Source organism: Hyperolius riggenbachi, chromosome 7, assembly GCF_040937935.1.
Source record: "Hyperolius riggenbachi isolate aHypRig1 chromosome 7, aHypRig1.pri, whole genome shotgun sequence".
Taxonomy (NCBI): Eukaryota; Metazoa; Chordata; class Amphibia; order Anura; family Hyperoliidae; genus Hyperolius; species Hyperolius riggenbachi.
The window spans coordinates 31,343,617-31,370,835 of record NC_090652.1 but is presented as its reverse complement, the minus strand read 5'-3'; the positions used below and the strand labels follow the sequence as shown (position 1 = coordinate 31,370,835).

Sequence of the window (27,219 nt, the reverse complement as noted above, 5' to 3'; positions counted from 1 at the left end):
TATAGGTAGCCAGGAACAATTGCTCCCAGTATAGGTAGCCAGACATAGGTGCCCCCAGTATAGGTTAGCCAGGTATAGTTGCCTCAGTATTGGTTAGCCAGGTATACGGGCCCCCATTATAGGTAGCCAGGCATAGTTGCCCCCAATATTGGTAGCCAGGCATAGTTTCCCTGAGTATAGGTAGCATGGTATAGTTGCCTCCAGTATATCTCAGCCAAGTATAGTTGCCCCCAGTATAGGTTAGCCAGGTATAGTTGCCCCCAGTATATGTAGCTAGAATAGTTGCCCACAGTATAGGTTCGCCTATTCAGTATAGTTTCCCCAAGTATAGGTAGCCAGTATTGTTGCCCGCAGGTTAGCCAGGTAGGTGCCCCTAGGAGGTAGGCAGTGTGTGTCCCCCTCCCTCATCAGCCACTGCTCAGTAACCTTCTGAGCGGCGGCCGCCTTCTCCATGATAGTCCCATCCTCCCTTGCTACTACAAGACCTCGGATCAGCAGTGACCCACAGCGCCACAGTGAAGGGAGGAGAGTGGCTCCCATGGAAAGTCAGTACTTCCTGTATATGCGCTGCTACGGGGGCCGCTCTCCTCCCTTCACTGCAGTGCTGCAGTTCACCACTGAGCTGAGGTCTTGTAGTAACGAGGGGGACCAGAACTGTCCAGGAGAAGGCGGCCGCCATTTCGAAGGTAAATGAGCAGCGGCCAGAGAGGGGAGCAGGCAGGATGCCGCTTGATGCATGACGCCACCTGATGCAAGGCGGCGTCATGGTCAGACCGCCCCTGGTCTTACAGAGCAGCAAACAAGAAGTAGATCAGTCCTTCAAAGAAGATACCAGGAAGGAAATCAACCCCTCAGAGGATATAACAGAAAATTGATTAGTCTTACAAAGAAGATAACAGGAAGTAGATCAGTCCTTCAGAGAAGATAACAGGAAGTAGATCAGTCCTTCAGAGAAGATACCAGGAAGTAGATCAGGCCGTCATAGAAGATACCAGGAAGTAGATCAAAGTATATGTCAGGATGTAGATCAGTCTTATAGAGCAGACATCAGGTAGTAGATCAGTCCTAAAGAGCAGATAAAAGGAAGATCAGTCTTATAGAGAAGATATCAGGAAGTGGATCAGTCCTTCAGAGAATATACCAGGAAGTAGATCAGGCCGTCATAGAAGATACCAGGAAGTAGATCAAAGAATATGTCAAGATGTAGATCAGTCTTACAGAGCAGACATCAGGTAGTAGATCAGTCCTAAAGAGCAGATAAAAGGAAGTAGATCAGTCTTATAGAGAAGATATCAGAAAGTGGATCAGTCCTTCAGAGAATATACCAGTCGTCCCTAAGAGAAGATATTAGGAAGTAGTCCAGTCTTACAGAGCAGATATCAGGTAATTGATCAGCCGTGCAGAAAAGAAACCAGGAAGTAGATCAGTCCCTCAGAAAAGATACCAGGAAGTACATTAGTCAGGGAAATTGATCAGTCCTACTGAAAAGATATCAGGAAATAGGTCAGCATGACTTAAACAAGATAGGAAGGTTTTTCCCAGGAATGTAACATAGGATTTGTGTAGTTATTATAATGTACTACAATGCATTATAATAAAATGTATCATGCACCTGAAGCTTTTGGCTGTCTCTGGCCGATATTGACTTTTTGTCAGTGGTGTTTGGATACCCCTTTTAAAAATCTGAATAGATTCGGTTTCGGATACCCAGATATCTGGATCCGAATCGTATATCCGAATCCGAACTTTTGGGTATCCAAGTAGAATCGGATATCCGAATCTCTCTCTCTCTCTCTCTCTCTCTCTCTCTCTCTCTCTCTCTCTCTCTATTATCTGGGTAACTCGGATATCCGAAATCTTGCTGAGCAGCACTGCTTTTTGTGGTTACTATTGACCTGATGAAGCTGGAAATGCCCCTGAAACCCATTGTCTGACATATTGCCTGATTTGTATATGGTACATACACTGCATCACTTGTCTCTTTAGAAATAGCCTTCAGTTATTCCTACAGTTATTCCCCAGTGCTTTACTACTTGTGTGAAAAGTCTTCATAAAAATGAGAAACAAAATGGTATGTTACAACCAGGGCTGTAGCATCGGAGTCGAGACAAAAGCCCTGCTAGGGCTGTGGAGTCAGAACAATTTTTTGGTACCTGGAGTCGGAGTCAGTGGTTTAATAAAGTGAGGAGTCTAATTATTTTTGTACTGATTCCACAGCCCTGGTTACAACTGATATGATGAATATTGTTTATCATGTTTCAAAACCCCCAGACTAGTAGACACATGTATGAGGACTGCCGCCAACATTTCAGGGTCAGGTACTGCACAGAGGTGTCACCAGACTAAATGACCTCTTAGTCAATCACCCTCTCTCACCTTTTCTCATGAATGAAGAGATACTGTTGTCATACAAGCCATCTGGAACACTGGAGTAGTTAGCCATTGAATTATCTTTCATGGATTTGAATGTGGTGTGTTGACAGATCTTTTCCAGCACTTCTTCCGACAGCTCCTTCCCCAAAAACTTCATCACTTTTCTGATCTCCCGTTTGGGGTCCTGTTTGTCAAAGTTTTTAAAAACAAGCTTAGAGACAATACATAAATAAGAGACTGATTGATAAGTAGACTACGGTAGAATCTCGTTATAGTAAACTCTGATTCAGTAAACCTTTGGATATAGTAAACCCAGCAAATGCGTCTCTATGAATCTACAGTGTATGACCAATTCTGATATAGTAAACTATTTTTCCAGGTCCCTTGGAGTTTACTATAAAGGGATTCTACTGTATACAAGACGGATAGATAGAAAGCCCTATGTAACATGTCACAATGTTTCGGAACACTGGAAACTGTATCACCCTCCGCCCACTATAGAAAGGCAACAAGATAGACATTTGTACTGTCCTTAGATTCTGATTTGTATACATCTGAAAACGTATCTATATGTACGGTACAAGTACGAGGCTTGTCACCCGTTGGGTTAACATGTAGTGATATGTTTTCATAGTGAGAGTGTTATCTTATTACTCCATTCATAAAGTTGTTAACTCTCTGTAGTTATTCTTACATGCAGTAGATAAGGAGGGTAGGAGCACAGAAAGGCAGGATGTAGCTCTGCCCCGCATGATTACAGCCAGCCTTCAGCTTGTGAATGGCAGCCAGGAAAGAAGAGAGAGAGAGAGAGAGAGAGAGAGAGAGAGAGAGAAGGCTCTGCCTGTGTGTGTGTGTGTGTGTGTGTGTGTGTGTATGTCTGTGTGTATGCATAGGCTTGATGTCTCTATTGTCCTCCCTCCCTGTGTACCTGCTGCGTATTTCTCTATGTACACAGTCCCCTTCTGAATAAAGTACTACAGTGTTCTCTCCACAATTTTTTTGCAGCCGGGTGGCATGAAAAAGTAGCTGGGTGGGGCGCGATGGTGGGAATGAAGTACTGCCTTCAGCATAGGGGGAATAAGGAGGTGAGCTGATGACAGCCAGGTGCTCACCAAAATAAGAGCACCCGGCTAAAAGAGTCTGGGGAGAACACTGTACTACAAAAATGAAGCAGACCGCTCAGAATCCTGCAGTTTACATTGCTTTCTCTAGGAACACTCCACTTAACGACAGCTCTGGCCAGGTGATAATTCCTAATGCTGGGAATACACAGGTCGATTTTGCCGCTCGATTTCGCGCCCGATCGTTTTCTGCGCTCAATTTTGCAGGCGATTCTCTTATCTTCCATTCATTTTTCTTTTCTTTTTCCATTGTCCTCCATGCAGAATCGAGCGCGGAAACGATCGGGCGCGAGATCGGACTTGTCGGAAATTATCTATTGAGCCATCTAAATGGCTCAGAATCGAGTTGTATATTCCCAGCATTACACTCTTTACAGTTGTTATCACTTGCAGTATTTGCACTATTCAGTTGTTAATTTAAGGATTTAGTCATTAACTTTAGGAATCTATGCATAACTTAAAGACAGAATCCTTATTTTAAGGTTTGCCTGAGGTAAAAACAGCTCAGAATCATTATTAAAGACAGGAGATAAGCTTAGTGAATTGTGGCCAATTAATCATTATCATTAATGAGCTCAACAACTCACTGCTGACACAAGGCAGACAGAGGTACATGCAAAAAGGGCGTCGGGGAAAAAAAGGGTGCCTGGTGTAAACATTAATCTGAAATATTGTTTATAAAAAAATTATATTTTAATATTTTGTTTACAATAATGTTTTACAAATTCAAGTCATTAGATAATGTACATGAAATGTAGTATTGGTAAAACGCTATTCTCTGTAATTATAGACAGAAACTTACAATAACGTTTGTATATTCACAATGATAATTATAATGATTTAAAACTGATTTTACATAAACGATGCTTAAGTACTGGTTGTTAATTTTTTTTTTAATGATTTAACCAGATCAGCATCCAAAAACGAATCTTTACGTTTTATACTACTATAAAGTTTCTAAACGATATTTTGTAACAATTTTTAGTATAAAATTGTTAAACCTTTAAAAATTCATTTAGTAAAGATTAAAAATTCACATATTTCAAAAAATCAAATCATTAAAAATATAAGTACGTTCGTAATAACTCTAATAAAACATTAGTAAATATTACTAACATTTTACTACAACTAAACAGAACCCTCCCTCTACCTATCCCTAACCCTAAGACCCCCCTGGTGGTGCCTAACCCTAAGACCTCCCTGGTGATGCCTAACCCTAACCACCCCCCTGGTGGTGCCTAATCCTAAATCTCCCCTGGTGGTGCCTAACCCTAAGACCCACCCTGGTGGTGCCTAACCCTAAATCCCCCCCCCCCCGGTGGTGCCTAACCCTAAATCCCCCTTAGTGATCGCTTTATTGTGTGAATAATAATGTTTTACAAATAGTGACTGTAAAAAATATATTACAATGTACTTACTAATCGCTTTATTATGTGGATAATAATGTTTTACAAAGAGTAAGTGATAACATTTTAAATAACGTTTTAGTTAAATACAATAAATATGTTTAGTATGTTTGTAACCATTTTTCGTCAGATTTAGCTATTGCTCGGTTTATCAGATGGATAATAGTTTTTTATAAGTATTAAGTGTGAAAAACAATAGATTATGATTTTGTTGTTGCGCAGTTTATTTGGTGGATAATAATGTTTTACAGAATGTTAATTAAAAAAAAAAGTATATTACGATTTATTTGTGGGAGGCTTTATATATTGAAAATAATGACTTATGAAAAGTTATTTTTAAAATTGAATTTTGATTTAGCTAAAAACAATAAATGAGTATTATTTTCTGTGCAAACATGGATGAAGTTAGCACCAAACTCCTCATCCATGCCCTCATAATTTCCCGCCTAGACTACTGCAATGCCCTTCTGTCTGTTCTCCCTATGACCCGAATAGCCCCGCTGCAGTCCATCATGAATGCGGCAGCCAGAATTATCCACTGCTCCCATCGCTCCACCACGGCGGATCCCCTCCTTGAATCCCTCCACTGGCTTCCTATCCAGTCCAGAGATACTGTGTCTGACCTACAAATCTGTCCACAAAACCTGTCCAACCTACATTTCCGATCTTACTCAGAGGTACACACCTAGCCGCTCACTCCGCTCTTCCAGTGAACTTTGCCTAACCGCCCCCCGCATCACTCAGTTCCATGCACGCCTCCAGGACTTCTCAAGAGCTGCTCCAACACTATGGAACTCCCTACCTCCACCCATTAGGGCAGCCCCCTCCTTCAACATATTCAAGAAAGCCCTCAAAACTCACCTTTTCACTCTGGCCTACTACCCTTCACAAGTGCTCTAAACCTACAGCTGAACTCTGGTCCCCTACCATTCGTGTCCTTACCTCTCCCTCTAGATTGTAAGCCTTTGGGCAGGGTCCTCCTCCTTTTGTGTCCTACCTGATCTTGCACCTTCATTACTGTGAACCCATGCTATGCATCTGAGTGAACCGAACTTGCCTAATCTCCATGCTCCATCCAGTGACTGACTAAGCATTACCTGGTACTCATACTGTGCTGTGTGATCTGGTTTTCTTGTATTCCTGTATGTCACCCCTAAATATTGTCTGTAACCTAAATTAATGTTCAGCGCTGCGTAATATGTTGGCGCTTTATAAATTCAATAAATAATAATAATAATAATGCAAATTATCACAGGCGCCCTTTTTTCCTGTTCGGCGACGTCAAACGATATTTAATATGGGAGTCAATGGCGGCGGCCTTTTTGTCCACCTGCCTCATGCGCCCAAATTTCCTGTCATCGACAGAGGCATAACTATGGGGAGAGGAGCTTCAGGGCAGCTCCAACTACTTATGCACCCTTCCTCCACTTTTTACTCACCCTTCATCCACTACTTACTCACCTTTCCTCAACTTTTGACCACAACACCTTTCATAGCAGATGTTGTTGTGTTCACATTAATATAGTAATAATAATATACCTGGAGGGACTTCTGGTGGCCATGCTTGTTTTCTGATAAAGGTCCAGCTCTGGGCCATGGTGTCACCATAGGGGAAAAGAGTGTAAATGTTGAGTGGGCCACATGGAACACTGAAGAGGACCATTCAGGGTTTTTCTAGATAGGTTGCATAATTTCATAATTTTTATTGACACCTGGCACAGATTTTCTTTATTATCTTACCTCCTTTATGTCCTCGAAAAGTAAGTACAGGATTTCATGTTTGTCTTTAGCATTCCACCAACCAATCACATGATCAAACCAGCTTCCCCAGGCCACTATAAAAGGCAGGAACAGGAGTCGGAAGTAAACAGAAACATTATCGCCCTCTCTAGGCAAAGAGAATTTTCATTTATTTGTATTGTTTGAAAAAAAAAAAGCTGCATTTAATATCAATATCTAATTGTTCCTGGATTCTAAGTAGAAAAGACAATATATAAACCGGGCCTTCAAAAATATCTGTTTGTGTAATCAATGTATGTGTAATCTCCCCACATTTTTAATGTCATAGTAATAATTGGGCGGATATGCTTCTTCTGGCCACTGCAAAGACCACTGGGAAAGAATAGCCATTGTGTTGCCATGGAGAAGAGGGCGTGTCACTATGAACAAGCCAGTGATTAGGGATGGTCAATGAGATGCAAATAATTTTGATGCTGCATTATGAAAATTTTGTATGCAAATTTTTTTTTCTTTTTTTGTTATTAAGAATACTTTATTAAACCAAAAATTAAACACTGAACAGACAGTTTAAAAGTTTAAAGAACAGCATATAAATAAACTTGGCCCAAAACAATAGGCCTAAATAAAACATATATGAATGGTGGGAAGAGCATGAGAGGAGAGTAGAAACAAGGGCCTACCTGGAAAATGGGGGGCTGGAAAATGGGGGTCTAAAACCACCCTATCGAGATTCCAGGGATCATTTGTATGCAAATTTATGCAACTTGAAAATAAACCAATCAAATCCTGCTGAGGTAAAATTAAATTGGTCCATTTTCAAGCATACAAAATTTGCATAATCCTGCATCAACTAAAAATTATTTGCATTTTATTGATAATCCCTACCTGGGATCTCTAAAGTGAGGGTGGCTGATGACAGGAAGAAGGGGGAGGGACTAATGTTGCTCCTCCCTCCTATTACATGATGGCACCTGCAACCTCTCCATAAAATGGGACTAACATCAGACATGACCTCTTAACTCCAAGTTCACTGCTGTATAGTGTACTTGGCATTACTGTACTAAGGGTAAGCAAACACTAGTCCTAACTAACACTAACTCTTAGTTAACTTATTTAAAGTTAATAAATGTTAATTAATAATTAATTGTCAATCAAAATTTAAATTTTAACATTTTTTAATTTTTAATTCATTAATTTTAATTAACTTACTTAATTAACTTTGCTAATTAATGTTAACTTAGTTAGTGCTAACTAACAGTAGGTTTAACAACACTAGGCAAAGAGAAGCATGCTTTGCATGGATGATAAAACAATTGAACAGAACTTACATTCACCCTTCAAGAACTTCTCCAAATACTGTTCCCAGGTTCCGGGTTCCGGCTGGGCCCTATTCATCAGGTCAAAGAAATAGTAGGACACCAGGTTGTCCTTGGCATTCCGGGCAACGTAAATGGTCTGTAAGCATCAGAAGGTTCTATCAAGTTTTTAGGTCAGCAAGACATCATTCTGAAGACTTTTATGTTCTGAAATTATTAATGAATCAAAATTGTATCCCAGATTTTATCAAAATGTTTTAATTACCTGAGAAGAAGGAAGCCTCTGAATCCTAAAGAGGCTTCCCACGCCGTAGAAAGGCACTGAAAGGATAAAATGCGTGCATGAAAAAGGGCGCCAGGAAAAAAGGGCCCGGCTGGATAACGAAATGGCGCTGGTGGATAACGAAACCTTAATAACGGGTCTGACGGACCCGTCATTTGCTAAAGTATGGCATGTGTATGCGCCTTAAAGAGAACCTGAACTGAAAATAAGAAGTCAAAAGAAACATACACAGGTCATACGTACCTCCCATGTAGTCTACTCCTCAATCTCTTTCTCCTCTCCTGCGTCCTGTTTGTCCACTGTGATCGATGGAATTCTCTGTCCTCCATTTTGAAAATGACCATTACCCCATAACAGCTTCCTGGTCAGCACACTGTTAAACTGTAATATCGCCCACTTGAGCCATAGGGAAACATGGACATTACCTTGCACATTCATTTGTAACTAACAGCTGCTGATATATAACTGGCAGCAACTGGTATATTTCAGTTCTGACAAAATATTGTCAGAACTGGAAGGGATCACTGTAAGAAGTGAATGGTGAGCTTCTGAGAGGAACTGGTGCGAGGTAAGCATGTAATATTCATTTGCAGCTACATCATGTATTTATTTTAAATCATTTTAGTTCAGTTCAGGTTCCCTTTAAGTGTGTACATGCTATTTGAAAGGATACCAGTTGGTGATACCTGCATAAGCAAGCCTTCCACTTAGCAGGGGTCCAGACATGCTGGAGCCATTCCATCAGCATTGAAAAAATAAATGTAGTACCGGTATATGATTTTTGCTTATTTACAGAATAGCGTACCTAGGATAGTTATGGGAGTTGTACCATTTGGTTTGTGGTGTCTTGCTGAACATTTTGATACCAGTATTGAGGGTCAGGGGTACACCACAACCAAGTTATTAAACTTCTCAGGAACTGGACCTCCTATGGTAGCCAAGTTTGATGTCATAGAAATTGTCATATTCCGAGGATTATGAATCTGTCATCAGCACAAATATGGCATTTATCGTTTTTGACTTAAAGTGTTCCACAGTTTAAACCTAAAAATCTCTCTCTAAGGAAATTGACTGTGATTGGTTTGTAAACCGGAGGGGGCAGGCTTTGTCCCACCCAAAAATAGCTTCAATAAAACTAGGATGCATACGGGAGGGGCAGTCCTCCAAATTACCATCATCACGAAAGTCTGGTGCTGGCCTGGGGACCGAGCCAGCGGCCATCTTGGATATACTTCGACCCGGAACAAAGACTTTCCATGTGCTCATATTTCTCCAAAGGGACATATTTCCCCTGACTTAAGTATTCATTTATTTTCTCTCCTTTTTTATTTTACACTGGGTTATTTTTCTCCTTAATTGTTGATTTTAATGATTTTCTGTATATGTTAATTATTTATATTGCATTTATTAATAAAAGACTCTAAAGTCATTTATTTCTCAGCTACACCTACTATTCAGCCACACAGAATGAATCCTAGCTTTCTGAAGAGCTGCTACTACTGTCCGTATAGTCAGATAGATAAAATAGAGTGTGTTTTAACCGTTTTTATTCGCAGGTCTTAGAATCAGCAGGTCTTAGAATCAGTAGGTCCTCTGTCCTTCTACAGCTTTGTACACTTAAATAGTGTACAGTTTGTGTTACTGTAGTTCTCAAGCCCCTTTCTAGCCTGTCTGCTGCCAAAATTCCAGTGGTTTCAGCTCATCTATTGCGTCTAAGAGGCTGGACAGTCTGTGGGTTGAAATACATTGGAAGGCATTGAGCGGTCCGGCCATTAGGGGGCCTGGGATAGTAACCAATGGGAATCCTCCCTTGTAAGGGATTCACTAACTGATTTTCACTAAACAGTGAGAACCCTATTCAGGGAGCCCTACAAAAAGTGTCTTCAAAGCCATAGCTGGGGCTCCACACTGGTCCATAAAGGGGAACAATGAGAATCCTCCCTGAGGAGGGTTACCAGTGGCCAGTTTAGTGGAACAATGAGACTCCTCCCTGAGGAAGATTACCAGTGGACAGTTTGGTGCCAGGGGTGTATGACAGATACATAGCCATGTTTTTCCCAGCCTTTGACACCATCTGTAGCCCTGGTAACAATAAATCTTTCTGCACCCTGGGAATGGATCAAGCAACCAGTAGTCTCAGCGTCCTTCAGGAGATCTACACCAGCATTATCTGGACTCCATTGGAACACAAGTATATTGCATATGCAAGCCATCTTCTTACAAGCTACTGAGTGTCTGGCCATTTAGACTTGTTGCTCTGTGGCCCAACGAGCATGCGAGCCGTTTAGACCGTATGACTTGCTGCTCTGCGGTTGGACTCTGCATGGATGTTGCTGTGTGCGTATGCTAACATAAGCTTGCTTATTAACTCTTGCTTCGCATGGACATTTGTGTATAGGCTGGAGGTCCTTTCCATCTGTTCGGTCGGTGCCTTAATACTCCTTATTGAGACTGTTCTTTTGGTTGCAATTACCAGACGATGTATACGTATTTGTTTATGTAAGTGGTTGTTCTTACTGGATGTAATTTTAACCACTTAGCGGCAAGCCACTGCACTAAAACGTCCTGCTGAAACCTCTTAACGGCTGCAGGACGTTTTAATGCATCGCTTACTCCCGCCGCCGTGCACGCCTCCCTCTTGTACCCGTTGGGACACGGAGACCCGTAATTGGTGAGGGTTCCCCTAACCAATCGCATTGTCTGGAATGAATGGAAGTGACCTTGATCAAGGGCTACTGTATGTCCATTCATAATACAGAAAGTAGTAATAGACTATTAAATTGTCAAAAAAAAATAAAAATTAAAAAATCAACACTTCCTGGTAAACTAGGATAGTGTCTGTAGTGACATCTAGTGGTGACAAAGTAAAATTACACACACACAAGCACGCACGCACGCACGCACGCGCACACACACACACACACACACACACACACACACACTTATAATTAAACATTAGTAAAATGAATCCCTTCCACTTTCAAAGCTCCCCCCCTCCCCCCCCAAAAAAAAATCTTGTGGAAAAAAAAAGTTTTAAAAAAATACTGTACATAAATAGTTGCCTTAGGTAATATTTATTTTAGAAAGGTATACTACTGTTATTTTACTACATAAGGTCTTGTAATTCTGGACCGGAAAATTACACCTGTATTACCAAATAATAGATTGTGGCCATACATTGTGATAGGGACATAATTTAAATGGTGTAATAACCAGGACAAATTGACAAATACAATATGTGGGTTTTAATTATGGTAGCATGTATTATTTTAAAACTAAAGTGGCTGAAAACTGGGAAATAAGAATTTTTCCCATTTTTTTGTGTATTATATCCATTAAAATGCATTTAGAATAAAATAATTCCTTGCAAAATGTACCACCCAACAAAAGCCTAATTCGTGGTGAAAAGAAAAGGTATAGTTAATTTTGTTGTGATAAGTAGTTATAAAGCTATTTAGCTAAACCCCTTAGGCTGCTTTCACAGTGGGACGTTACAGGCGCACATTAGAGCAGCCTGTAACGCACCCCACCGCACAGTAATGAAAAATCAATGGGCTGTTCACAGTGCCCACGTTGCGTTACATTGTAACGCTGCACGTCAAGAGAACGCATGCAGTACTTTACACGCGGCTAAGCCGTGTTAGACTGTTTGCACATGCTCAGTAATTTTGGGGAGGAGGGGAGAGCGGCCAGGCACATGGCTAATTAATATTCACTGCACTTTGTGACGTGTGCAGTATTTACTTCCTGGAGCGGCCGCTCTGTGGCTGGCGGGACCACGTGATGCCGCATGCGTCCAAGAGTGCGCATCATGGCATCACGGACCCCAGAGTGAGCTGCACAACGCGGCTCGCTCTGACGTCCACATCCAACACCACCAGGCGTTGCGTTAGGGGCACGTTATGCGACCATAACGTCCCCTAAAACGCAACGTCCTGCTGGGAAAGTAGCCTTAGTGGTTAAAATATGTTTTTTTTGTTTTTTTTTGGTTTTTTTTTTTAATGTTTCATTCAAATGTATTTTTCTACATGTATAATGTATGTGTCATAAGCACTTTTTTTGCTGCCCCCACCTCCCCATTTTTCCCTTTCCTTTGTTTTCAATCACGGTTATTGTGGGCGGGCACAAATTTGTGCATTCAATTTAGCCTAATGGGTATTTTATAACAATATTGAGCGGCTTTTTGCTTAAAGGACCACTACCGTGAAACGTTTAGTTTTTTTAAGTATCCACATATTAGTTACATCAATAATACAGAAGCTTCAGAGTGTAATTATTTTCATTTTTTAGCAAGTACCTTTACATATTGACATATCACTATGGCCTGTAGCGTTAGCCTCTGCACTAAAAGCTGATGGACTTCTTCAACTAGAAAGTGTAACGATTGTGGGATATCTCCGTGTTCAGCGCACAAAGATGTGCGCTGACACTGCGGAGGTCCTCCACAAGCGTGTCAAGATGCTAGAACCCAGCTTTTGGTGCAAGCACCAGTAGAGGGAAATTCCTGTCGGCAGAGGGCGCTGGGGAGCGCAGAGGAACGAATCCCCTGCACCTCCACAAATGCCAAACAGGAATTGCACGAAGCGCAGAACGCAATCGCAAGAGAAGCGATTGCGAATGAGAACGAGCAAAGGGACAGGTTGTATGTGTGTGCGCCAATCTAGTCGCCACCCCGCGACCGCGCACACACAGCAGCAGGTGCGAAACAGAAACGCAACCGCTAAGAACGGCGATTGCCAGAAGTGACACAAGGCAGATCAGAACAGAATACGAGGATAGCAAAGGCACAGTAAATCATACAATGAGAAGATACAGAAAATATAAAACGCTAGCTAACCGCGAACACCGCACTCATTCGCAACAGTGCACACGGTTATGCGCGGTCTCCACGTGATAAGCACAATAGAGACAAGCACGCCTAACTAACCATCAACAGACAAACACGAAACAAAGAACGTGAACGCTTGCTTAACGGTTACCTCATCGAGCCTACAGCAAGCGCCCGTATCAGACAAGACAGACAAACGAGAAACAGGAACTAGGCAGAAAGGATCCACCGCTCTTCCGCCAGAGCAAGTGTGATCCAAGCAGGAACACAGATCAGAAAGATCCACAGCCGCTAACGCTAGCGGCTAGTGCGATCTAAACAAGACAGATCAGATGAGGTAGCTGGTAGCAACCGCTGCTCCAGCTTACACTCCAGGAACTAGATCAGAAGAATCCACAGCCGCTACCGCTAGAGGCTAGTGCGATCCAAACAAGACAGAGCGATTCGCTATCAACCGCCGCTGGTGACAGCGCAATCGCGACAGACAAGACAGGACAGAATAGGCAGTACAAATTATACACAAACTGACTGCACTAACTAGGAATGCAAGGAGCACTCCCCAAGAATTAACTATACTAAGATAGCAGTGGCTGACACTCCAGGTGAGTCCAGCAGGAACAAACCTCTATGAGCAGCGAAGCATTGTGGGACACACATACTACTTATAGTACACGCCTCCAATGAATGTGGCCAGGCAATTTGCATGACAACGTATGCAAATTCCTCAGCAAGCACAAGCTGCAAAACTGACAGAAGGTCTACTTTCCAGAGTCCTGCAGCATGCAGACCTGAATAATGATCAAAAGGCTGCCTGCCTGCGCAGGCAGCTGAGCGGATCGTTACAGTACCCCCCCTCTAGGGACGAATTCCAGACGTCTTTCAAAACTGGCGTTACCAAAAAACTCTAACTGAAGACTCATGAAGGTCGGGGCAGCCCGACAAGGTCCAATTCCAGAGTCAGTCCACCCGAAACCGACCTCATCGGAAACAGAAGCCACCGAAACATGCCCATCAGTACTACCAGTCTTAGCGTAACACCCATCAGGACTGTGGATACCAGAGAAAAAGCCATCGACACCCTCCAGACAATACCCACCACCTTCCAAGGAGCGTCCGAAAATACCAAACCTGCCACAATACCTGTTCGAAGTGTCCCTTACAACACAAAAGCCACCATTGATCTTATCCAGGGGACCAAGCAAAATCTCTCCCGGAATCTCCCAGAACCTTTTGAAGCTCCACAGAGATCCCAAGAGGGCAGAACAATCACCAGGCTCACATGGAGAATTACCAAGAACCCCCATGGAACCAATGACAATTCCAGATTCAGAATTACGAGGACACCCATCAAGATCAAGACTTTCAGGGACCACTTCTGGGCATGCAAGCAGGCAGGCTAAATCAGAGCATGTCTCCACCGAGGAAGCATCTGAGTACGCTGGTAACCGAGGCACACTTGGGCTTTCTGGGTCACAGAGCACACTGGGGTACACCAGCACAGGAGAAACCTCAGTACATGTCGGGGAACTGCCAGCCTCAGAGTCCGGCACGACAAGACCAAAACCAGTACCGGACAGAGAATCATCATGAGTGGAGGTCACAGGCACTGGACTTTCACAAGAAGACTCGGATACAAATTCAGAAATTTCTGTGACAATAATATCATCATTGACTACATATGAGTGAAGCTCCATCAGAGCTGAAAAGGTAGCCAGCAAGGCAGCAATGCCTACGGAAGAGGGTAACACCTCAGAAGGACTTGGGGGGCAGGAGACATCTCCTACAAGTTCTGCACCCTTTGGGAGGAACTCGGAGACCTCCAGAACATCAAACAAGACCTCAGGAACATCTTTTTTCAAGTTTTCTCGGAAGGATTCTGAACTATCCATGTTACAGGGCAAAACTGGAACTTTATTTTGTGGACAGGGCAGATGTCCCAGGAATGGTTCCACCATAACCTGAGACTGGATCTCATCATCATGATGGGAATGTACAGGTATATTTACTGGAACACACACTGACTCCCTAACTTCATTCTCACTGTACCCAGAATTCTGTGTGGCAGTCAAACTAGCTTGTAACTCCAAAACTGCAGAAAAACAGGCGAGTATAGTGGCAATACCTAGACGAGCCTCTAGGGACACTGCAGGAGACTCTAAACAAGGCCATCTTAACTCATCCAGAGTACAGGGTGCAGAATCAGCACTTTCCTCAGAACAAGAAAGGGACTCACAAATGTCAGTGTGATTGGACATCATATTGTTATTCATGGTACAGGGCAGGCTCAGAGAAACTTTCTCTGGACCCAGCAGAGATGTTTCAGAGTCAGATTCGCAAAACCGAAGCGCTGTCTCACTCTTAGATTCGGCTAACAATGTCAAATCCGATGAGCCAGAACGCAAAACCTGCGAATCCAAGATCGCTTTAGGTTGTGAAACTGACGCTTCCATAGCGCAAATCTCCGCGATCTGCGGAGCAGACTGCAAGGCATCTAGGGTCGAAACACTGGAGCAATTGTCCCCAGGCAACGGGCCCTTACAGGTGTGAACAGGGTGAGACAGAGACTCATCTGCAGAAGAAATAGCGACATCAACAGAATAAACTTTATTAGGCATATTAATTTCACTTTTGATGCTGCATAGTTTAGGAATTTTTCCCATAGCAGGATCATAGATGGAAGATCTTAAAGATCTGTTCTTAGATGACAAGGGATCCCACATATCTTTGAGAAAACTGGCACATTCATGTTGATCACAATCTGCAGGAACATCTGAGAAACAGGCATTACATCGCATAGATTCAAACTTCACGCAATCAGGAGAGAATCTTTCAAGATTCGCACAGGAATCAACCACAGTAGTGCACCCATTCATGTCAGGTCGCACAATATCTAGACTCACATGCTTTACCCCAGAAAAGCAGGAACAATCATCCGATAACGATGTCTCTTTATTGAAGTCAATTGATTGGTGTGTGTGCAATTCATCCAAAATCGTCTGCCACACATAAGTCACCGGATTCACAAAACATTCGTCACACTCATCAGAGTCAATCAAAGCGTACACCGAATCAAGACAAGCATAAAGAATCTCTGCGCTTTTTGCGATGTAAAAATCGCAAAACGCCTTCCAATCAATCTCGAACTCCTCAATCAATGCTCCAATATCCCATGGAGCAAATGGGGGTTCAAACAACTCGGTTTCCAAGAAACCCTCATAAGGGTTGGGGTCAGGAACATGCAAAGACTTTCTCACTCCTTTATTATAGAAAATAATTCTGCCTATCAAAGGATCCACAAATGCCCTTTCTTGGGGTAATGAAACCTGAGACTGAGAAATTTTAGACTTTACAGAAACAATTTTTTTATTTGTAGTTGCTATGGGCAACGGATTTTTCAGCTGAGAAGTCTTCCTTTTTTTCCTGCTTTTAGTCCTTGCTGCTTTAGGTGGCTGCTGTTTAGACACAGGGGAATAGTTACTGCATTCATTTTCAAACTGAATGGTTTTGCATGAAGTAGGTAGAGCAGCTGACTCATTAGCAACTACACACTCATACAGGGCAGGTGGCAAGCAAGGCAACTCAAACCAGTAGGAGAATGTAAATGTAAGAAACTGATATAGATTATCATTCCAAGAATTGTCTTGCAAGATTTCATGAGCCCATACAAACAGACCATCTTTCAAAAGCACATAAGCTAATTGGAGAGCAGACGTGGACGGATCAGTAATTTGAAAAGTAGGATTCAGACAAAATTTTACGCATTCAGAGAGAAAATCCTCTTTCGTCTCTGAATTTAATATTTTGAAACTCTTAAAGGGACTCCGAGCTCAGCAAAAAAAGTAAAGTTGTACTCACCAGGGTCTTTCTCCAGCCCAGTGCTGGTCGGGAGGTCCCACGCCGGCGTCCTGGCTCCTCTCCTTCACCCCGCTCCGGTATGGCTGACAGGCCGCAGCCCGGGCGACACTCGGTGGAGTGTCGGGCTGCAGCTTCCGCGTATGACGCGGATTACGTCACACGCCGGCCGCCTCGCGTCATCACGGCGGCCGGCGTGAAAGTACTGCGCATGCGCGCTTTAATCGCGCATGCGCAGTACTTTCACGCCGGCCGCCGTGATGACGCGAGGCGGCCGGCGTGTGACGTAATCCGCGTCATACGCGGAAGCTGCAGCCCGACACTCCACCGAGTGTCGCCCGGGCTGCGGCCTGTCAGCCATACCGGAGCGGGGTGAAGGAGAGGAGCCAGGACGCCGGCGTGGGACCTCCCGACCAGCACTGGGCTGGAGAAAGACCCTGGTGAGTACAACTTTACTTTTTTCGCTGAGCTCGGAGTCCCTTTAAAGACACAGGAACCATACTCAGCAAAATCGTACAAATCAGAAATTCCCTCTACACTGGGGTTTTGGGTTGGGCTGCTCATAATGTAACGATTGTGGGATATCTCCGTGTTCAGCACACAAAGATGTGCGATGACACTGCGGAGGTCCTCCACAAGCGTGTCAAGATGCTAGAACCCAGCTTTTGGTGCAAGCACCAGTAGAGGGAAATTCCTGTCGGCAGAGGGCGCTGGGGAGCGCAGAGGAACGAATCCCCCGCACCTCCACAAATGCCAAACAGGAATTGCACGAAGCGCAGAACGCAATCGCAAGAGAAGCGATTGCGAATGAGAACGAGCAAAGGGACAGGTTGTATGTGTGTGCGCCAATCTAGTCGCCACCCCGCGACCGCGCACACACAGCAGCAGGTGCTCCAGCTTACACTCCAGGAACTAGATCAGAAGGATCCACAGCCGCTACCGCTAGAGGCTAGTGCGATCCAAACAAGACAGAGCGATTCGCTATCAACCGCCGCTGGTGACAGCGCAATCGCGACAGACAAGACAGGACAGAATAGGCAGTACAAATTATACACAAACTGACTGCACTAACTAGGAATGCAAGGAGCACTCCCCAAGAATTAACTATACTAGGATAGCAGTGGCTGACACTCCAGGTGAGTCCAGCAGGAACAAACCTCTATGAGCAGCGAAGCATTGTGGGACACACATACTACTTATAGTACACGCCTCCAATGAATGTGGCCAGGCAATTTGCATGACAACGTATGCAAATTCCTCAGCAAGCACAAGCTGCAAAACTGACAGAAGGTCTACTTTCCAGAGTCCTGCAGCATGCAGACCTGAATAATGATAAAAAGGCTGCCTGCCTGCGCAGGCAGCTGAGCGGATCGTTACAGAAAGTCAGCATAGGGGAGGCCTTGACAGGTAAACTAAGTAACAGATGGTATAGTCCTTTCCCCATCTCCTGCCTGGCTCTCCGTAACTGCCAAGCCTGTGACAACTCGCGCTGTAACCTGTTCCTCCAGTGCAGTCACTTCAAAAAGCCCCTGCACTCTCCGCCCTGCAGGCATTCTGTGGAGACAGCTCTCTCTTCGCATACACGGCTGTGTAATGAGCCGCTCTCCCCCACCATACAATCGCCGCTGCCCTGCTTCTGCTGCCATGGATGTGCAATGAGCCGCTCTCCCTGTCAGTGTAATCGCTGCCATTTGCACATTATTTAGTTAAGGGGGGTGCGGGTCCGCCTTCTGCATCAGCTCCCCGAGGTCTGTAGCTGCGCCACTGCGGATGTGCCCATCTTTGAACGCGGACATGAGTACTTTTGAAGCCTCTGGAGGAGTCCCGAAGGTGAGAATTTTGCGGCACATTGGTGGAAGGAGGAGACATAGCAAGGACAGAGAAGTCTCCATGGGATCCATAGCCTTCCCTCTACATGGGTAAATATAGAACTTTTTTTTTAATACTTGCTTCAGGGTTGCTTCATGCACTTTGTAGGCATTTCTCGGTACCTTTGGCATTCTGTATCATGTCCACACATTCCGCCTCTCCTGGGTAACTGGCAACTCTAGGGCAGATTTGGTTCCCTCTCGCTTACCTTACACTTCTGCTCCCAGAAAGACTTTGGCATCAGCTGATAGGGCAGGTGGGTCTTCACTAGCCGGGGAGACGGAGTGTTCTCCAAGAGGTCAACACCTGAAAGAAAGAATCATTTCATCAACATGGAGACAAAGGTTTAATAAACGGGTAAAGGTGATCCATCCTTACCGGACGGCATAGGGGGAAGATCACAGATCTCTAGGAAGGGAGAGCGGATGTGGGTCGGAGCACGTTTAGTCTTCTCAACATCCCCACCGTTCATTATACAGTCCACAATCTCTTGTGTCCACGTGGTGCCTAGAAGGATCTCAGAAGAAAACTTAGAGATTATAAGAGAAAAAAAAAGCAGCCTCTGATGTGTAGCTCTATAAATAGTTCTAAGCGTTGAGTATTTACAAACAATTCCCTAGCCTCTTACTGTACAGCAGGCCATACGGTGGCGTAACTGCAATTCATGGGTCCCCCCAACAAAACTTTGATGGGACCACAACCCCCCCCCCAACCTTCACACCCCTTCCCTTGACGACCTTCACAGCCTTGGGGCCCATGAGGGTCATAAAACAAGTGTGGCTATCATGATCTTCTCACCCATCACAAGTGTAGCCACAATAGCATCTGATCTGATGTATAGCTCCCTGTATCAGAGGAAGGGAAGGTTAGTAGTTTGGGCCCCCACAGCTCTGGGCCCCCTTACGACCGTACTCCCCAGCAGATTCAAATCTATAGCACAACATGCCACATCCATCAACATATTGAGAGATATTTTGGCAAAAAAAAATATTGGTGTGCATCTTAGAGCCAGAGCACACCAAAAAGCGCTAGTGTAGTCGCAAACGCTCAGCGCTTTTTGAAGTGATTTTTCTAGGCAATCTGTGCTGACTGGTCTGGCTTTCTGCTTAGCGGGTTGTCTGGCAGCCCCATCCCCATAGCATTCCCTGACCTTCTAGCGGACCCTCTCCGATGCTCCCATGGGCCTCTCATAGAGGCACCACAACTCCCAGCATGCCCCATAGAAGAACCACAGCTCCCAGCATGCCCCCATAGAAGAACCACAGCTACCAGCATGCCCCCATGAAGGCATCACAGTGCCCAGCATAGCACTACAGCACCCAGTATACCTACATAGAGGCACCACAGCACCCAGCATAGCCCCAATTGATGCACCACAGTTACCAGCATGCCTGCCATTAAGGGACAAAGGCTGACAGCCTGGGGGACATCCGGGGAACCCCAGAATAGATCCGGGGCACGTGCCACTGATCTTTGGGGCTAGCCACACCCTTGTCGAACGCTGTTAGCGCCAGGCACCCAACTTTCCGCAATTTCCATTCGATCCATTCAACCAAAATTAGCCAATTGAAAGGTGGATAGGGCTACAATATCAATTAATGTATGAGCACCCTTAGATAGAAAACATAAACCCAATATCGCTGTTGCCTGCAGCCTGACTTACCTGCCTTGGGATACGTTGCTATGACAATATCGTCTGGCTTGGCCTTGAAATCCACCACCGGTTCCCATGCTTCAGCGATAGGCCTCAGAAGGGGCACCCCTTGAACTGAGAGCAGGGTGAATCTCTGGAATACAGCTTCTGGTGTATGACTGGTGGTAACATCCATCTGTGCAATCTGCAGGAGGAACACCAGTTAAAGCAGGATTGTCAGCCATAAAATCAAATTCCATTTACCCACTGCTCTGCGTTTATTATGCAGCCTGCAACCTGACCCTGCATTGCACGCATTCCAATATAATCATACAAGTTTCTGCTGTGATGAATCTTATCTTAGTCAGCCTGGCTCTATTTGGTACATTACTGATGAGAGGGAAGCTTGTTTTCTCCCCTCCCACATTTATGCTTCTGATTGGCTGAAGGCAGTTCAGTGTAAGGTGCTGAAATCTGATCTATGCTGTGCTCACATGTGATTACAAAGCAAGCTAGATATGACAGTGAAGTTTCTAGGAGAAAAAAATAGTAACGGAGGAAATACTTATATGTGTGTTATTTCCTGGAATAGTATGGCTTTTCCTACTGCTTTAAAGAGGAACTCCAGTGAAAATAATGTAATAAAAAAGTGCTTTATTTTTACCATAATTATGTATAAATGATTTAGGCAATGTTTGCTCATTGTAAAATCTTTCCTCTCCCAGATTCACATTCTGACATGTATTACATGGTGACATTTTTCTGTGGGCAGGTTATGTACCTGTTTCTAGCTGTTCTGGCTTTACAGACAGCTGTAAACAGCCATTTCCTGTCTGTGAACATTGTTACATTGTGGCAGTTTGCCCAGAGTACCATACGGTACCAGAGCTTCTTGTGGGAGGGGTTTCAGCACAAAATCAGTCATACAGCGCCCCCTGATGGTCTGTTTGTGAAAATCATTATGTTTCTCATGTAAAAGGAGGTATCGGCTACTGATTGGGATAAAGTTAAATTCTTGGTCGGAGTTTCTCTTTAAAGATCATATACAGTACACTGGATATTTAAATGTTATTCATATTCCATGCTAAAACAATTATTTTATTTTTTTGAGGAGTATGAACATGTGCATGATATACAGGCACAAGGTAAACTGGGCACTGGGTGAAGCTAAAATAAGTCTAAACGATAAATACTGCCATAAATCGGGCACAAAATATAATTAAGAAATATTTATCGTGGTAATGACCATAGTAAAATATTGGTAAATGTAAAAAGGGCATCAGACTATGACTATGGTAGCATTACATCATGTGCTCCTGAGGACAGTCAGTGACATGATTATGTACTCTCTTTCACATGGAATTGCAGTAAAATTGATTCGTGTTTGTAGCAGTAATATGACAAAATGCGGAAAACTTCAAGGGGGCCGAATACTTTTGCAAACCACTGTATAAAATCGGATGGATGTATGTATGCGCCGCGATCACGCAAAAACGTCTTAACCAATTTCAACGAAACTTGGTATACAGACCCCTTACTACCTGGGATGATATGTTCTGGGGGTCTCATGTCCCACCTGCACACCTGGGCGGAGCTACAAACATCCAATCAGATTGCCAGAAGACTGCCATTCCCACAGTAATCAAGCCAGAGTCCCCACACATGGCACAGTTGGTCACTTGGTGACCGAGGTTACAAATCCAGGAAAAGTGGGCGGAGCATAAAACAGCTAATCATATTTCAGCCATTCATTTTCGATGGGAAAATGTAAACTGCAGCCATTCTTACACTGTTAATCGCAATGTTTTCAAACTTGCCACACTTTGGCTTCAATTCATCAAGCATTACCGCATTCGGTAATGCTGAAAACAGCTGAGTTAACGGAGGACTTAAGAAAATGTTAATTCATCAAAGCTGTTACCGAATGAGAAGCTGAAATGACAGAGCAATGAGATAAATTACCGACTTGTGCTCAACACATGTCAGCAAATGTCAGTAAATGTTAATTCATCAAGGTTACCACATTCGCTAGCACATTCGGTGTTGATCTCCAGCTCTCCCCTGTCCTTACAGGCTTCGAAAGCCTTCTGTGTGAATGTTTTCATGATTAACAGGAGCAGGCAGCCAATAGAAACAGCCCCTGTTCTCCTGCAAGTGCCGCTGATAGGTGCTGATAGGTCACAGGCTTCTTCACACAAGCTTTCAGACCCACCAGGCAGTGAGCAGAGAGAACGGGACAAAAGATATCCCCAGATGTCCTTCGGTCTTTTAACCCTTTGAGTCCCTGTTTGAATATGCAAAGATGCAAGTGGTGAAATCACCAAGCATGGCATTTGTAATGTCTCCAGGAAGTTTATCTACGTTGTGGCAAATAAGTAAAATGTTAAGAAAGACTGATGGACAGATTCAGAGCAGCAGAGGCAGTATAAGTAACAGTAAATATAACACGTTTACATGTAAAGGGATGTCTGGATGCCTTCTATTGTAATCAGCTTGTAACAACACAGGGACATTCCAAGCTGCTCTGCACCACTCTGCTGTTATCTAACAGCCTTTGATGAACTGAAGCCGTAGTCAGAGGCGCTCCTAGAGACCAGCTGACCAGCTAATTGCCTAGAGCGCCAGATTTATTGCAGGGCGGCTTGGCTTTGAGGGAAAAAAGGTTTATTTTTCCTGTCCTTAGAGGCTGAAAACTCAGGGAACGGAGATAAAAAGTTCTAATGAAAGCCTCTACTGCTCAGCCTCAAATAAGGAATCTACAAACTTTTGTCTACAACACTTTGTATGGCATTCCCTAATGTTGGTGTTGTCTCCAGATCTAGAGTGTGTCTGTGTGACTGCTGGAGGCTCCCGCCCCTCCCTGTGCCAAAGAGGAAACGTAAACACAGCAGAAGAGCATGTCTGTTGGAGGAGGTAATAATAAGGCATGAAAGACATGCCAGGAGTGCAGAGCTCCAGCTAGCGAAAATCAATCCCCAGACAGTTACGTTACTGGGCACTGACTTTGCAGCACTAGGGACATTTTTATATCCTCACCAGACCCGATCACCTGAATGTGATGGCTTCCAGACTGATAAGGTACCGTGTGAATAGCAGGACTGCTAGCTAAATGAAAAGCTTTAGTCACTGATTGAGCACACAAAAGGTTAAATTCTGGCTGCAGCTCAGGGAGGGGGAAGCACAGCAGGAGACCAGGTCATCAGAAGTCAGGATGTGAATAGAGTGACTTGCTGTATAAGATGCTGATCAGGCTGCCTATTCTTTGACCAAATCATAGACTGCAGTGCACACTGGGGAACTACAGGTACCAGCATGTCCTACTGTGATTATGTATGTGTCATGTATGGAATTATAGTTCATCTTCACAAAGAAATGCTGGTAATTGTAGATCTCCCAATGGTTTATAAGGTTCTTACAAAGGTACAATAATGGATAATTGTTCATATACAAGTGATAATTAAGTTTTGTTATAGCACTGACATCTCCTGCAGCACTTTACAGAGTACATAGTCATGTCACTGACTGTCCTCAGAGGAACTCACAATCTAATTTTACCATAGTCATAGCCTAATGTCCTACCATATTATTATTATGTATTTATATAGCACTGACATCCTCGGCAGCACATTACAGAGTACATAGTCATGTCACTGACTGTCCTCAGAGGAGCTCACACTCTAATCCTACCATAGTCATAATCTTAAACAATAGTTTTTATTATGATTTTTGCAAAGATAATTGACAAACATTTCAGAAAAAGTTTAAAATGTTTTGAAATTTCCTTACATAACATATCTATATAAATGTCATAACAGTGTATTACAAAATAATATAAAGCAGAATCAATAATTCAGTACAACATTACCTATAATGTATTATATCAAGTAATTATTCTCAACGTATTATGACTAGGTGTAGTTCTAAACACAGTGATTGAATTTTGTCAATATAAGCCAAGGCATTGTCTTGGCGTTAGTGAACTGTGTAATTATTAAGGTTAATGAATATTATAAAGTCCTATCTATCTATGTGTAGGATCTAGATATTAATTAGGGTTGTTTAATGTATATTATAGATTTGTATATCATATAGATATTCTATTTAGGTCTATAAGGTTTGTGTTAGATGTTTTCTATCTCTTGTATTGAAATAAAGGGATGAGGAATTATAAACTGTGCAGCTTAAGAGATTCTTACAACTCAGGATATCTCGAACCCTGGAGAATGGGGGACTTTCACCACCCTACAGAGACTCCAGGGGAGAACTCCTTTGCATAGAATAGCACAATGTTTTAGGTGTATAAGATTAAATAGAGAAATAACATCATATGAATTATATATGTTACATGACATAAGCATGTGACATTTATTATTTGTTGATATTTTGCTGGGATATGTGTAGATCCAAATCTTTATATAGTGGAGCTAGTTTCTACAATATTCTGTATTCTGTATAAGATGTTTGTGTCTTATAATATTGTTTATAAAACAAAACTAAACAAAACTAGTCTAAACAAAACAAAACAAAACAGATCTATTCTATTACATCACATGTCATGTCTCATTGTTATCTCTCGTTTGTCGATACAGCTGTTAGTTTAGTTAATATAGGTTATAAAAATAGGTATAGGACGTCCAGGACTGATCTTACATAGGCCACACATATATTCTTCTCTATCTTACTATCTGTCTATCTGTGAGAGAGCTGAAAGCTGAAAGAAGGAACAAGGCATACCAAATCATTAAGATCTTTCAGAATAAGAGAATTCTAAAATACCACGAGTCTAGATCTTTTGTATACCGTAGGCCAGAGACTTGCTTTTTTCAGGAAAGATTTCACACTTCCACATTTGATTGCCCACGATTTTTCTGCTAACAGGTTTGATTCTACTGTCTTAAGAATTTGTTCAATTGTGGGAATCGTGCCTGTTTTCCAGGAAATAGCTATATGATTTCTGGTTGTGATAAAGATATGGTCATATATTAATCTTTCCTGAGGAGGCAAGTCTCTGGTTCCCAAATGCAGTAAGGCCATTTCAGCAGGGATTGTCTGGATTGACATAGGGAGTTTCTTCAGGAATTTTCCAATGTCATCTCTAAGTTTTCCCAATTTAGGGCAATTCCAAAGGATGTGGTCGATGGTACCCACCAGTCCGCATTTTCTCCAGCATAGGGGGGAGGTTTTGGTGTCAAACTTGGCAATTTTATCCGGTGTTAAGTACCATTGCCAGATTACTTTAAGCAAATTCTCATGGTGATTGGTACAGTGTGATGACTTCTTAACAGATTTAAGTGTCATCTCCAAGTCTTCCATATCAATGTCCCTCTTAAGATAGTCCTGCCATTTAATAATCTGCCATTGAGGCATTGGATCTTTCAAAGTTACTAGAGTTTTATAGATTGTTGATGTACCTTTTAGTACAGCACCTTCTGGCTGAATAAGTTTCTTTATTTGAGGGGTTAAGGTAATTGGAGTATATGGGTGCTTGTCTAGAAAGTTTTTAATTTTGTTATATAAATTTTCTTCTGATTCCGGGATATTATATATTAATTTTAGTGAGTTAAAGGATCTGATTATCGAGTTTTCTAATATATCTTCTATGTATTCTATGCCTGACAAGATCCACTTTTCCAAGTTTATATTCTTGATAACTGTACATAAGGTCTTTAGAGGTGTTTTTAGATCTATAGATAAGGGGTCTTTCTTGCATAATTTTACTACCTCTTTCCAAAGGTTTATGGAGTTAGCTATCAGTGGGTTTTTAATATGTGATGTAAGTTTCCAGACCAATCTAGATTTTAGAAATAGCTCATAAGATCCTCTAAAAAGTTGATCTTCTTCTATATTCATCCATTGTTTAATGTTTTCCTTATTCCAAATTGGTCTAGTCTGATCTAGAACAACTGCTCTGTAGTACATTCCAATATGGGGTACTCCCAAACCTAGGTTAGAAATATGTGAAGTTAAAATTTTATGGGAGAATCTAGACTTCCTATCATGTAGGATAAATTTATTAAGTAATTTCTGTAGTGAATTAAGAAAATGTTGAGGAACTTTGATAGGAACATTCCTAAACAAATATAAGAGCTGAGGTAAGATCATCATCTTAAATGCTGAGGCCTTACCTAGCCATGAATATTCTATCTTAGCAAGAGATTCTAATTTTTCTTTAAACTTTTTCAGCCAGGGTGTATAGTTTTCTTTATATAATTGGTTTAATAAAGGGGTCAGTTGGATACCTAAGTATTTAATAGTTTTATCATTCCATGTATAATCACACATTGTCTTGAGTTGGTCTTTAGTTTCCTGAGGGACATTGCATGGAAGTATTACCGTTTTCTTTTGGTTAATCTTATAGTATGAGATTTGTGAAAAAAGAGCTAGTTCTGCATTTGCATTGGGCAATGATATTAAAGGTTTCTGAAGGAACATAATTATATCGTCGGCGTATAAGCCTAATTTAGTCTCTGTTTGGTTGTGCTTGATTCCATAGATTTGAGAATTGTTTCTTAAACTTTGGGCTAGGGGCTCTAAGGTTAAATTAAATATTATAGGTGAGAGGGGGCAGCCCTGGCGAGTACCATTGTGTATATCAAAAGAGTGGGATAGAGTACCTGACGTAGTTACTTTAGCTGAGGGGTGAGTGTATAAAGATAATATGGCCTTATGGAGGAATTCAGGTATTCCAAATTTTGTAAGTACCTTATTCAGGTATAACCAGTTGACTCTGTCGAACGCCTTTTCCGCATCCAATGAAATTAGAAGGGTAGGCGCTCGACAGAGTCCTACCTTATGTAT

At 42.7% G+C, this 27,219-nt stretch overlaps 1 protein-coding gene across 3 annotated transcripts in view; it reads right to left on the bottom strand.

The window, feature by feature from the left end:
- LOC137524234 (sulfotransferase 1C1-like) overlaps nt 1–27,219 on the bottom strand; it is a 47,599-nt gene that overhangs the window by 4,017 nt on the left and 16,363 nt on the right. Inside the window, exons 2-8 of one of the 3 annotated variants that reach the window (XM_068243857.1) lie at nt 20,452–20,626; nt 19,167–19,295; nt 18,997–19,094; nt 7,969–8,095; nt 6,641–6,735; nt 2,377–2,557; nt 1,014–1,065 (exon numbers count right to left, since the gene is read on the bottom strand). In XM_068243857.1, the coding sequence (XP_068099958.1) occupies nt 1,034–1,065; nt 2,377–2,557; nt 6,641–6,735; nt 7,969–8,095; nt 18,997–19,094; nt 19,167–19,295; nt 20,452–20,617 (828 nt within the window). In that variant the 5' untranslated portion in view covers nt 20,618–20,626 and the 3' untranslated portion in view covers nt 1,014–1,033. Of the gene's footprint in view, nt 1–1,013; nt 1,066–1,168; nt 1,247–2,376; nt 2,558–6,640; nt 6,736–7,968; nt 8,096–18,996; nt 19,095–19,166; nt 19,296–20,451; nt 20,627–27,219 lie in introns of those variants that run through there. The other 2 variants (XM_068243856.1, XM_068243855.1) reach the window with 2 other exon arrangements.